General features: G+C 30.9%; 2 protein-coding genes across 2 annotated transcripts; one reads left to right on the top strand and one right to left on the bottom strand.

Moving 5' to 3' along the window:
- Positions 1 to 5: 5 nt before the first annotated feature.
- Positions 6 to 3,674, bottom strand: LOC117904079. The gene is made up of 6 exons (XM_034816602.1): positions 3,664 to 3,674; positions 3,441 to 3,480; positions 1,124 to 1,207; positions 350 to 1,075; positions 131 to 287; positions 6 to 58 (listed from the first exon to the last, which is right to left on the bottom strand). The coding sequence occupies exons 1-6, from the start codon at positions 3,672 to 3,674 to the stop codon at positions 6 to 8; spliced, it is 1,071 nt and encodes a 356-aa protein (XP_034672493.1).
- Positions 3,675 to 8,564: 4,890 nt separating this feature from the next.
- On the top strand, positions 8,565 to 13,216 carry LOC117904975 (aldehyde dehydrogenase family 2 member B4, mitochondrial-like). The gene is made up of 11 exons (XM_034817815.1): positions 8,565 to 8,842; positions 9,668 to 9,805; positions 9,880 to 10,022; positions 10,113 to 10,266; positions 10,386 to 10,615; positions 11,070 to 11,159; positions 11,509 to 11,682; positions 11,760 to 11,897; positions 12,271 to 12,408; positions 12,490 to 12,551; positions 12,701 to 13,216. The coding sequence occupies exons 1-11, from the start codon at positions 8,770 to 8,772 to the stop codon at positions 12,972 to 12,974; spliced, it is 1,614 nt and encodes a 537-aa protein (XP_034673706.1). The 5' UTR covers positions 8,565 to 8,769; the 3' UTR covers positions 12,975 to 13,216.
- Positions 13,217 to 14,777: the final 1,561 nt, after the last annotated feature.

Here is a 14,777-nt window from a genome sequence, read left to right as displayed (position 1 = left end):
AACAATCAAATCAAAGTCCATGCTAGCAACAGGCAACCCAACAAACCAGCAAAAGATACTGAAACAAAAGAGTGTGTTGATCCAAGATCAATCAAGACTCTAGCAAATAAGGTGTGGATTCGGAGAGTACCTGTCACCACATCAGAAGTGGCCTGAGCATCTCGATGAGTCATTGCAAACACCCGCCCTTGGGCTTTGGGTTTCTGTTTATCCTCCTTATTTTCCTCTTTAGGCTTCCCAGTGATGAACTTCCTATTCTCTGGACAATCTCTGATCAAATGTCCTTGCTTCCCACAACCAAAGCAAGCTCCAGTCTCTCTATAGCATGGCCTACCCCCATGCTTCTTGCCACAAGTAGGACAAATCCCATCCAAATTCTGCGCTGCTTCCCTTTATTCTGATTTCTTCCTGATGTAGCCCTTCGCTGTGCTTGATTACCATGAGCACCATCACTTCTATTTCGCTTCCTTTGCTGTTCCCTATACTGATGAAGCTCCTCATTATCTTTCTCTGCTATAAGGGCTCTATCAACAACCTCTGAATAGACACCAAGCTTCAGAATAGATATCTTGTTCTTCAAATAAGGCTTCAATCCATCCTGAAACTTTAATGCCTTTTCCTCCTCTGTAGCAATCAACTGTGGGGAAAAACGTGATAACTCTGTAAATTTGGCCTCATACTGAGCCACAGTCATATCCCCCTGTTCCAAACGAATAAACTCTCCCACCTTCTGCCGCCTAACACTGTCAGGGAAATACTTCTTGTAGAAAGCCTCCCGAAATTGTCTCCATGTTATGGGTCCCTGATCCTCCAAAAGTCTCCTAGTCATACGCCACCAATGATCTGCCTCTTTATCTAACATAAAAGCTGCATAAGAGGCTTTTTGCTCCTCAGAGCAATCTATTACACCAAAGAATTTCTCCATCTTAAGGATCCAAGCCTCTGCCTCTGTGGGATCTGTAGCACCAGAAAAGTAAGGAGGACCCAATTTCTTGAAGTCATCAAAAGAGCTACCCCTAGAAGATGAAGACTGTCCCTGAACATTAGTCCCAGCAGCTCGAGCTTGGCGTTCAACCTAAACCAGCTAGTGTCCCAAGATACCTATAGATCCTTCTGCACTCACAGGAGGCAAACCCTCAACTGGAGGTACATCATCATTAGCCTGACTGTTTTGTGAAGAAGCTGCTCTTCTTGGTGGCATGATGTCCTAAAATAATAAGAGATAACTAAATTAGTCACTAAAGAACCAATTAGAAATTTCCAAATAAGAAGAATTGAAATTTATACTAAATGAAACTAAAACTTAAACAAATGCGTCACTCATCTATCCTAATCTAAACCAATTCAAATTCCCATCAAGATCAAAACCTAGTGCTCTGATACCACTCTGTCACGCCCCAAGACTCACTCCAAGGGCGTGACGGTCATTTCACACCTCAAACCCGAAGGCTTAAAGTATAATCTGACCCAAACAATCATATTGTAACTGGATGTTACCAATTACCAAATACCTGTTCAGAGTAGTAGAACAAAATCTAAAATCCTCAAATTAATTTCCAATAACTTCCAAATATCAAATGATCCAAATGAACATAACTAACAGTTAAAACAAAATCCAACATAAAATCCTAAGTCAAATTCTAATGATGACTATTCCTCAGCCTAGCCATCACTCCTCACCCGAACTAAGAGTACCTGAAAAATTTTCAACAATTGGGAATGAGCTCACAGCCCAATAAGAAATATTAATGCAATTCATGGATCAAATATTTTCATTTCAAATAGGAGATATCATTTTTTTTTTTCATCAAATATTAGAGTTTCAACAATACTAATATATTCAAAATTCAACCAACCATTTTCATATCAAATTCAAACACTTTCACATAAGATTCAATCAAATCCATTCAATTTTCATTACTCTGGTTATCAATATCAAATGCCCAGTTAGGCGGGACTTTTCAAATGGGTGGCTAGCCTCAAATTGTTCCTGGTGGACGGAACCAAACACTACTAGTACTAGTAACCTCTAACCAAACCCTAGAGGCTGGGGTCCAAATCAATTACATTCCCACCATGAAATGTAAAGGTCAACTATTATATCTCGTTGACAGGGCCGAATAGTCAACTATTATATCCCGTTGACAAGGGCCAAATAAACCAGAGTGATGTTTTTGTTCAAGTATTCAAATTTACACAACATAATATCTCCATATTTTGTGTCATAAATAAAACAAAATATTCCAACATAATATTTAGTGCAAAACAGTTTGATCCATGCATGGTAACCAAATATCATTTTCTTTTCCACAATTCAAAATAACATATAAGATAATTTAATTTTATAAATATTGCATTAACTTCCTTACCTCAAAAGAATTCCTCAAAACTTTGGAGAGAAAAATCTTGAAAATCTATTCTTCACCTAACAAAATATAAGAGGAATAATTATTACTATTTATCTAAAATTATAGGTTTGACAATCCTAAAATTTTAGCTATTCCAATTATTATTTTTTTTTTTATATATTTATGAAAGGTAATTTAATCTATTCATATTTTAAAAATTAATAAATTTCTAATTCATATAAAATTGAATTTATTTATTTATTTTAAAATTTATTTCTTGGGACACAACTTAATTAAACTATAATTTATTTCAATAATTAATTTCTATGTTATTTATTAACTTATGCTCATAATTATAATATCAAAAAAAAAACTTTACTTCCTTTTTATTTAAAACTTCTATTTTCTAATTTTCATTTTTATTTTTTAAACATAAACTTTATTCCCAACAATACTCCATTATTGCCAACAACCAATAGACACACACACACACACATATATATATATATATATATATATATATATATATTAACTAACAACACTCTTCATCCATCCGTACACACACTCACACCCCATATATATATTATATTTTTTTTTTTCATTCTCCAATTCTTCCACCAGTGTACACGCGTACTCCATTTTTATTTTTATTTTTAATCCTTAAGTCATTCTTCAATTCCACAATGTGCACACGCATCTTCCAATTTTTATTTTTATTTTTCCCTAAAAGCTTAAAGAATTTCCAATTTCCAACAATAAATCCAAATCTTAAATTTTCACTATTTTGATATTAAAATGAAATAAAATATAATAATAATAATAATGAACTAACCCTAATCTAAATCAAAATCTTCATAGGAATTTTTTTTTTTTCTAATAAAAAAACTTAAGATCTCCCCAATTCCAATAATAAATCAAAATCTTAAATTTTCACTATTTGATATTAAAACAAATTAAAAAAAAATAATCTAACCCTAATCTAGATTCGGGGTTTTCCAAAAAAATATATCTAATGTGCTAGAAATTAACTAATGAATCTAAAATAATAATCTAGGGGTTAGAAACTTACCTATAGAGGTTTGTTCTTCAAACCTTGAAATCTGACCTCGACTTCACGTTCTCTGGAAACTCTCTGCGAACAGAAATACGATTCAAAAAAAGAACAGGAAGAAGAGAATTTTCTATTTATACCTAGGGTATTATTCGTAAAATTACCTTTTTACCCCTCTTCCTTTTTATTAATTAATTAATTAACTAAATTAATTATTATTAGTAATTTCCTAAATTACCCTTAAAAGAAAATGTTGGGCGTTACATGGTCCCCATTTAGACTATGTCCTATTGTGCTTGTTTGGTCCCCATCTAGACTATGTCTTATTTTGATGACAAGTGATATGACTTCACTTTTCGGTTTCCCCCCCCTTTTTTTAACCCTTTTCCCCATTTTGCATTGCCTTGAGGAGTGGGTCGGTCAACAATATTTCACCCATTTACATATTTGAAAGCTTGGAAAATTTAAATTAAAAAGGTAACTTTCTAATAAGAAAGTGAAAATAATAATAAACGCATAAGCTAGTCTTTTCATGCGTTACCAATAATCCCATTCTTAATATCTAGGTTTGATTTTATTTTTTTACTTTTTATTATATTTTTATCTTTATTCAATTATTCATATTTGATAGTATATAACGAACGATTAAATATCATACGGATATTTTATATTATACATATGTTTTTTTTTTATATGTCACAACAAATAAATGATTAATTTTTATTTTTTATTTTTACCAAATTCCACATATGCATGTACCTTTTCATTTGGATTAGCAATTTTAGCAAGGAAATGACCCCCCACCCAGGATGGCAACGGGATGGGTTCGGAATCGGTCTTCCCCATCAAAACTCCGTTTTGTTTATTCAAGATAATTTTTATCTTTGTTCCATTTAAAAAATTAAATGGGGTAGGGCGGATATGAGAAATCTCATACCCGCTCTATTTAACTTTTTTTTTGAAAATTTTAATTTTTTTTAAAAATACTTTAAATTTTTTTAATTACATTAAATAAATATATTTTATAAATAATTAAACTATTATATTTTTTATAATTTATTTTATTAAAAAATATTTTATTATCATCTATATATTAAAAATAATAAAATAAAATTTATATATATATATATTCAGACTAGACAAGACAATATTTGAACCTATCTCAAGAAAAAAATTATCAAACATGTTTTGTTAAAATTAAAACTTGCCCCATTAAAGATGAGACGAGATAAGTATTTGAAAAAATTCATCTTATTGTCATCTCTACCCACCCCACCATTTGCACATATCTTGTGACAACAAGCATGAGTATTTTCATGGGTTGGTCCATTTTTGTATTTTTGGGAGTCGTTGACATCAATCCTATTTCACTAGCCAAAAAAAAGAGTGAAATCCACCTCACTCTAAAGCCAAAAATGGAAAAGTTCACACTAAAAAGGCCAAATTCCCCTCTTAGGCCCCGACCCTTGTGAACACCCATATGTTCCCTTAACTTGAACGCAAGAGAATCAAAGAGAAGAGTGCCACAACATTCAATTTCAAATGGACATCCTAGCTTCCTATATGAATGATTAATTATAATGATATTTAATTAAAATTCAAGGAGTCACACCATATTTTATATTTTGAAATATTTATCTGTTATTACAACATTTAGGTGGCAACATGGATGATGGTGGTACCCTTCTAGATGAGACAAACTTTTAACTTTTAGTCAAGGCCATGACGTGGGGTGTGAGTTATGATTTTTGACCATGACAACATAAGAAAAAAAATATATATATATGGGTTGGGTGAAGGATCTTTATTTTGAATTTTTTTTGGTGAGCCTAGTCAATACATCTAAAAAAATTGGCTAAGTTATATTTGAGCAAGATAAAAAAAAAAAATTGAAGTCTAAGGCACATGCCTATGAAATGTTGAAATATTGCATTCTTCAAATGTAAAAGGAGAAAACTTCAACCATTTTTTTTTCTTTTTGCCCTTTCAAAGTCTTTAGTAAAGGTTTTATACATTCAACTATGGTTTTTAAATCTCACTTTCAAATGTTTTATTTAAATATAAAAATTTAAAAATTTTAGGCTATATTTGGTTCCTAAAAAATATGAGAGAAAATGTAAGGGAAAGAAAATATTGAGAAAAAGTTGAAAGAAAAATAAAAAATAAATTTAAAATTAATAAATTATTTTATATACTACTTCAAACTCATTTCACTTATTTTTTTCTTTATATAAATATTAAATAATTTAAATATACATATATTTATTTATTTATTTATAACTAATTTTAATTATATTTAATTTTCTTTCATATTTTTTATATTGAATCCAAATATGAGAAAATCATTTTTCTTAATACTTTTTAGAAACTAAACATAACCTTAGTTTTTACTTATAATTTAATAAATAACACTTTTATATTGATTTATATTAAAATTTGAGAGAAATTTAGACCATTTTGAATTTAGATAAAAAAAATGATCAATTTTATATTTTATTCAAGGAAAATGTTGGTCATATAATATATATTTATTGTTATTTTTATTACCTTTTTTATTAGTAGGCTTTTAAATTTAGAAATTGTGAACTAATTTTTATTATTTCCAATTTTTGCTTGTTATGGAAAAATGAGAATAGACAACATGACAAAAAAAGAATGTATAGATTTACATGGAAAACTCTAGACGGAAAATGAAAAGAAAATCTACTATATAAAAAATTGGTTCAAAATGAGAGGGTATTAAGTGACTACTGCATAACATGAAATTTTATACACCAAGAAATCCTATTGGCCCAATCCCTCTACTACCACCACAAATCCCCCGAAAAAATCCATAATTTTTCTTTACCACCATGAACTTTTCAAAGAATTTGAGTCACCAAACCTAACATGCTTCTCATTTTAACATATGAAAAAAAATTATCATTTCTTAAAATAAAATAGACACTATTTTAAGATTTTTTGTAGGTACTATTCATTTAGTACTACAAAAAGTAGAAAAAAATTTAAATTATATGATTAAATTTTATATTTGAAATTCTAATTTAAAAATGATTTTATTAAAGATAAAATAATAATTTTGGTATTTTTAAAAATTTTAATTAAATAAATATTTATTTCTCAGTCAATATTTAACAAAAAAAATATCAATCTCTATATTAGAATAAATCACCTTTCAAGGTATTCATGAATGAGAACTTTATTTACTCTTACAAATCATATTTGACCTTTAAAAACTATTTTTAATATTTGAGAAATTTTTATAAACAAAAAATGAAATCCTAAGGCCATGTTGGTTCTGAAAAATTTGAGAAAAAATGCGAATAAAAGAAAATAGAAAAGAAAAATTGAAAAAAAGAAAAAAGTAAAGGAGAATAAAAAATAAGTTTAAATTTAATAAATTAAATTTATATATTTTTTAAATTCATTTTATTTATTTCTTTATTATAGTAAAATTAAATAATTTAAAAATATACAAATTTTAAATTAATTATAATTTTATTTTATTTATTTTACATCTTCATCAAATCAAATATAAGAAAATCATTTTTCTTAATAATTTTTTTCTTTAATATTTTCTGGAACAAAAGTAGCCTACCAATCCGAACCGAAAAAATTGTCTCAACCTTCTTAATTTGATTAAGAATATTTAAGGTTTTTTTTTTCTCAACTAGAAAGGTATTTCCCCTTGATGGTTGACCCACATGGCATATTCCTACTCCATGTGCCCTCTTCTTCGAGAAAGGAACATTTTTTCTTTTGTCCAGATCCCATGTATAAAATTGATTGGATCAATGAATAAAATCTCTACTTGCCGTTACCTAATTCTTTGTCATGGTTCCTACCAATTAAACTAAATAATTAATGATTTTGGATGGGGAGATTTTAATTTATTCAAAAAGTAGTTTGAAACCATTATTACCATCGTACTTGGCTAACAAAATTTAATTTTATCTTTTAAAATTGTGTTTCGTTTCAAAAACTACTATAAAAATAAAAAAATATTTAAAAAATAATTTTATTATATTTAATTTTGTATAAAAATACATAAAAAGTGAAATATAATTAAAATTATTAAAAAAATTTGTATGTTTTTAAATTATATAATTTTTGAAGTAATATATAAAAATAATTTCTTAACTTAAATTTTTTTTTTCTTTTTTACATTTTTTCAAAAACTTTTTAAGAAACAAACATAATTTAAATATCTATTTTTATTTTCCATTTTCTTTAAATAAAAATTGAGAATATATTAAAATAAAAAATAAATTTTATAGTTCACATTCATTTATCATCATCATCATTATAATAATAATAATTATTATTATTATTGTTAGTCCGAATTATTGCATTTGGTAAGGGTTTGACATTCCAAATTTCCAACCACCCTTTTCTCACCTTTTATTTGATTTGAGACGATTTTTTCTTATATTGAATAATTTATAAATAATTAAAAAAAAAAAAAACCTACGACCGCACCTAATTCCGAATGTGGTACTCAATTTCCAAAAATATTTGATAGCACATTTTTGAACTCTCTCCATATCATCCCATCCTCCATGCCTACAAAGACGGATACAATAATATTAATATAAAACAAATTATAGATGCAGCACAGAATGCCCTCCACGTAGGACAATTGAGCCCAACAGATACCCAGGTGGCCGCCCTTTGTAGGGCCATTTGTATCGACCTAAGGAATGACCCATCATCATCATCTTTAAATTTCTTTCTTTATTTTATCCTCTGTAATATTTTACGGTCGAATCTTGGGTCCATATGACGATAGTATTAAATATCCTTTTGACACGTGGACAACAATGACGTGGAAGGCCTTGATGCTATCATTTCAATCTCACTTTGATGTATACATATTTGGACGAGGAAGACAACAAGAAAACTTTATTATTATTATATTAGTTTTTTTAGTTAAATTTTAAATTAAAATTAAAATTAAAATTATTTATTTTTGTTTACTTGAATATGATTTAATAAAATAAATTTATATATTATAATATTATTTATTTATATTAATTAAAATAAATAAAAATAGTGAATATGTTTAAAAGCTTAATGACAATTCTTCCGAAATTCTGGTCACAGAAAGTGTTAATACTTGAAGAAGATTGAAAAGGAGAAAAAGCCAAAAGGTTGTATTTTGTGCTGAAAAAAAGTTCCAAAAAGGATTGTAGGGATAAGCATCGGCTCACAGGAAATGAATAAATTTATGCACGGGAAGTTGTAGGGTGATGTAGAGAGCGTTGTTTGCTTGCTACTTCGTCTAGTGGTGGTGGTGGGTGGTTTTAACAAATCTGTGGTGGAGAAGCTACTGTTTATCATAAGTTTTGGAGCTCATCTCTGCATCTAGCCATGGCGGCTAGGAGGATCTCCTCGTTGCTCTCTCGTTCTCTCTCTGTCTCTTCTGCTTTTTCTCTTTCTCTAGGTGACTTCACTCACTCTTCTTCATTGTTCTTCTTTCTTTCTTTCTTTTTTGGCCGATGGTGATGATGGTTGTGCTCTTCTGTTTCTGGGTTTTGGTTGTTTTCCTTTGTTGGGTTTGTTTGTATGTCATGAGTCAATCTTTGAGTTGTGTCCATGAAATTGAAATAAAGGAAGAATTTATGGAAAAAAGAAAAAAAAACTGTAAAATATTGAGTGGGTGATCTTTAAAGAACCTGATTCGGTGACTAAATGTGTTTTCCTATTGAGCTACCAAAACTTTATTTGTTTGTGAAGAGAATTTTCCTTTTAATTTTTTTTTTCCTTTTTCCTGCTCCTTGTTTCTGATTCTGATATTCATTTGAAAGCAGAAACAGTCAAACAGCTGCAGGAACGGTATAAATTACTGTTGATTGGATCCCTTTTGAGGAAAATTCGTTTTATTCGAAAATACATAAATCATTTTCCTTCCATTTTCTCGCGGGGTGTGTTTGGTAGCAAGGAACTGGGCCCTTTTGAATTGGAATTGAAGTTGGGAGGGCACAAGCTTAACTCGAAAATTTGGATGCTTTGAATGGCAAACCCAAGTCTAGAAAAACAATTCAAAAGTCAAAGCAGGAGTGTTGAATTTCGACTAAGGGATTTCTAGATCAAATCCAATTTCCATCATCCAAACAAATCCTTGATTCTTTTCCTGTTTTCTCTCTATGTTTCCTTGGAATCGGGCTACATTAATTTTCCCATGTATTTTTTTCTTCGAAAGTTCCACATTGTATTGGATTGGCCGATTTATTTACTTCGATTAGCCTCTGTCAATTATAATTTTCAGGCAAAAATTTCAACAGAGGGAAAAGCATCCATCGCTTTAGCACTGCAGCAGCAGCAGTTGAAGAACTCATCACTCCAACTGTTCAGATAAATTACACTCAACTTCTAATTAATGGGCAATTTGTAGATGCAGCATCGGGTAATCATTTTTGTGCAGGCAATGTTTCCATCATTAATAAATCATGTATGAAACCAATGTCGGTATCATTACAGGAAAAACATTCCCAACCTTTGACCCTCGCACGGGAGAAGTGATTGCTAATGTTGCAGAAGGTGACGCAGAAGATATCAATCGGGCAGTGTCTGCTGCTCGAAAGGCGTTTGATGAAGGACCATGGCCAAGGATGAGCCCCTATGTAAAAAACCACCCCTTTTTTGTCCATTTTTCTATTGCCTTGGTATGTGAATAGTTTCTGATTTGTTCGTGTCTTATAATTTTGCTTCAGGAAAGGTCACGGATATTGTTGCGGTTTGCTGATTTAGCCGAGAAACACAATGATGAGCTTGCAGCTCTAGAGACATGGAATAATGGGAAGCCATATGAACAGGCTGCCAAAGCTGAATTGCCACTGTTTGTTCGTCTATTTCGCTATTATGCAGGTGAAAGCATGAAGACGAATTGATGTCCATGTTCCCTTGCTGCTTTTACATTTAAGTCATTCTTCAATATCCTACACATATTGATGAAATTTTTAACAAATCATACCATAATTATCCAGGTTGGGCAGATAAAATCCATGGTTTAACAGTTCAGGCTGATGGCCCACACCATGTTCAGATATTGCACGAGCCAATTGGTGTTGCGGGACAGATTATTCCCTGGAATTTTCCTCTTATGATGTTTGCTTGGAAAGTTGGACCTGCACTAGCATGTGGTAATACCATTGTCCTAAAGACAGCAGAGCAAACACCTTTGACTGCTTTCTTTGCGGCAAAGCTATTTCATGAGGTAAGTTTGTGGGGGCCATTGAATCACTCCAAATCTTCTCCTGAAATGGTCTAAGACATTTATTTTAGCATATGTTAATAAGAGTAAACGAAGAAAGAATGAGATGTTAATGACCATGAATAACTTTTTGATGGTAGATCCAGTTTGGGTATGGTGTACATCTATAGCAAACCTAATAGTATAGCAGGACCGAATAGTTGTTCTCTACTGTTAGATAATTTCTTGAATTCCAATCAGGTTATGGTCCAATGAACTCAAGCAATCAAACAGAAACAAAGAAGTGTGTTGAATTATAAATGATTATAATGCAATACATCTCTGATCCCACTTCAATTATGTACTTTGATGTTGCAGTTTCCTCAAAATTGTTTATTCTTTTGCAGTATGTGGATGATACATCCACAACTCTTCCCTGACGATCATATTTTAATCTTATTTTTGCTCTTTGTGGCAGGCTGGTCTTCCTCCCGGTGTTTTAAATATCGTGTCTGGCTATGGTCCGACTGCTGGTGCTGCTCTTGCTAGTCATATGGATGTGGACAAGGTTATTTAAGAGCTTTAATTCCCTGATTTGGTCTTTTTATGGAATTTGAATTATACTCGAGATGATTTATCCTTTTTTCAAGAACTCCTCTTATCTGGTATAAGATCTCTGACTTCACACAATGTAAGAAGTTGGTATGATAAATACAGTGTGATCAGAATTCTGGAATATACAAACATTTGTAGGGAAATAAAGGATCCAATTTATGTTGTTTAGCTGAATTTTCACTCTAAATATGCTTGATCATCTAGGATACCATTTCTCAGTATCTTTGAATACTGGGGACATTTACCTTTTAGTCTTATTTTGGGCATGTTCACTCTTGAGACCGTCACTCCTATCTTTGCAGATTGCTTTCACGGGGTCGACTGATACTGGTAAGATTGTACAAGAATTGGCTTCAAAAAGCAATCTTAAACCAGTAACGCTAGAGCTTGGAGGTAAATCACCTTTCATTGTATGTGAGGATGCTGACATTGATCAAGCTGTAGAGCTAGCACACTTTGCTCTGTTCTTTAATCAGGTTCGTTTCATGAACTTCCCCAATGCTAGAGTAGGAGGATTTGAGCACACTGATTATAACCGTGAGGCTCTCTGCAGGGACAATGCTGCTGTGCTGGGTCTCGGACATTTGTTCATGAGAGTGTATACGATGAGTTTATTGAGAAAGCAAAGGCACGTGCTCTGAGTCGCACGGTCGGTGATCCTTTCAAGAAGGGCATCGAGCAAGGTCCTCAGGTACACTCACTGATATAAACATTGCTTGATTTTCATACATTTTACTCATTCCAAAGTCATCTGTCAAATTCATCAACACCCTCACTGAAGTAGGCTCGTATTATTTCTGGTATTTGATTTATGGATCAGTTTGTTTTACAACCACACTGCAAGACAACAAGGCACAGAGCGTTGGGCTGTTTGTTTCACTAAAATTATTAAAACAAAACATTTAAAACCAAAAGATCCTAGGTTTTTTTTTCCTGGGACATCAAATGTGCTATCCCATCTCATTGTGGTCATCATTTTGGAATGCAAATCTGATGCTTGTGGCTAAGACTATATAAAGTTCAAAGAGTTAAGTGATGTTTTATGGTTGTTGTAAAAATTCCAGATCGACCCAGAGCAATTTGCGAAGGTTCTCAGATACATAAGATCTGGTATTGAAAGCAATGCCACCCTTGAATGTGGAGGTGGAAGAATTGGCTCAAAAGGCTACTTTGTCCAACCCACTGTTTTCTCAAATGTTCAGGTACTATTCATTCCACCCATCTGACTGCTCTAACTCAAAATCTCCAAAGTACATAACTCAACATTTTCATCAACTGTTCAGGATGATATGCTGATTGCAAAGGATGAGATCTTTGGCCCTGTACAATCCATCTTGAAATACAAGTAAGTTAAGAACTTCCTCACACACTACTTCAATTTCGATTTTGATATCATTTAGATTCATAATTGGGTCACAGAGAATGAAGATGATTTAAAATGAAATGAATTGAACAGTGTTCCTTTCTTCTTCTGCTGTTTTTCTTCCATGGCAGGGACCTTGATGAAGTGATTAGGAGGGCAAATTCAACGCGATACGGTCTAGCAGCAGGGGTGTTCACAAAGAACATCAACACTGCCAACACCTTGACAAGAGCATTGAGAGTGGGGACTGTATGGGTGAATTGCTTCGATGTGTTTGATGCTGCAATCCCATTTGGTGGGTACAAGATGAGTGGAGTAGGAAGGGAAAAGGGAATCTACAGCCTCAATAACTACTTGCAGGTGAAGGCTGTGATTACTCCACTGAAGAATCCAGCTTGGTTGTGAGCCTGTCCCAGTGTCGCCCATTACAAATAAAGATGATCATAGATGCATCAATCTGTTATTGCGCCCATATCATCAGACCCCCTTTGCTTGTTTTCACTTTGACTGCCTCCAGACTCCAGAGGATATATCACCAACTCTTATCAAACTTCAGCTCTGCCTCCTGCCTTGTTATCAAGTGGTTTGCATATGATATTTTCTTGATGAGTGAAGTCTATTTTTCTGCCAACCTCTTTTATTTTATTTTAGAATTTGCGCAAATAAACATCTGATTGGTATTATGTTGTGGCATTATGAGTCTTTTAGGTTAGGTTTTTTCAGGAGAAAAAAAATTTAAAACTAAGGTTTTGTTTGGTTCCGAGAATTTGAGGATGATAGGAAAAAAAAAAAAAGTATAGAGGAAAAGTAAAATGAAAGAAAATGTTTATTTAAATAAAAAAAAATGGTTTCAAAATTAGTAAATTGTTTTTGTATACGACTTTAAATTCATACAACTCTTTATATAAAAATTAAATAATTTAAAAATGTATAAAATTTTAATTATATATATATATAGTTTGATATTTTGTACAAGACAATAAAAAAAAAAAGTTTCTTAATTTTTGTCTTCCCTTAATACTTTTTGGGAATAAAAAATAAAATTAGCAATTTTTTTTTTAAAATTAATTAAATCCAAACATAGTAAAACCTTAATAAATAAATGTTTGATGAAATAATAACATCCCTTAAATAATAAAATCTTTTGGTTATAACTTAACCCAGTATACTAAATTAATAACATAATGTATAAGATAATAATTTTTTTAAAAATTCCTAAGCCCTAAGTAAATATAAATTATTAATTGACGAAGTTCATAAGAAAATAGCAAATAAAAATTTATAATACAATATTGAGTGACTTTTTATTACTATTTTTTTTTTTAATTCAATTCTTTCTCAAAATCATATACCGTATCTCTTATCACACATTCTAAACATTTAACATTATATCTATTTTTTTTTAAGAGGTTTTCTATCTTTTACTATTAATGACCATATTTTAAAAGTTTTTGAGGGTATTTTAAGCTTTTATAAATTAACTTTTGACCATATTCATTGTTTTTACATGTATAGATTATACATGTACAAGTGCCTTACAATAAAAATATAATACTTTATCTAAATTATTTAAATATTTATTCATAGAATAATTAATAATTTATTAATTTATTGATAAATCAACATACTGTCAAGATAATAATTTTTCCAAATCTTTAAAAAATTATTTTATAAGGGTTTCATTGTACATTAATATATGAGAACGAGATTAATTTTTTATTTTATATTCTTTATTTCGAAGTACCAATCTAATAATTTTCAATTTCAAACCATACTTTAATAATTTCCACTCTAATGTCATAATTGAAGTTTATAAAACAAATGATGGTTTTTTTAGGTAAATGTGCTGAAAAAAAAAATATAAAATATTCATTTGAAAATAGTATTTGAAACATGACAAAACAAGAAAAGAAAAAGTTGTTTTGATGGGATTAAATTGAGCTAAATTCAAATTTAAAAGGTTTCCTTCAATGAAAAATGCATCCATTTTTAGCTTTTAATACATAAAGGTGCTGATTAAAATTTTGAGTTGACAAGGATGAGGGTCAAAAGGGGAGTCAATGGTCATGTGAATCTATTTTTGACAATATGAGGGATAGAAAATGTGGTACAACAGCCTCATGCCCGGGTAAAAGATCTCATCTGGACAAGAAACCATGAGAAGCGAGAGTCACGCTGGCCGTCTGGGTTGATCTGAAAGTAAGCTCA

Source organism: Vitis riparia, chromosome 17 (genome assembly GCF_004353265.1).
Source record: "Vitis riparia cultivar Riparia Gloire de Montpellier isolate 1030 chromosome 17, EGFV_Vit.rip_1.0, whole genome shotgun sequence".
Lineage (NCBI taxonomy): Eukaryota > Viridiplantae > Streptophyta > Magnoliopsida > Vitales > Vitaceae > Vitis > Vitis riparia.
Note: the sequence above shows the minus strand (reverse complement) of the source record. Positions and strands in the feature narration are given on the sequence as shown.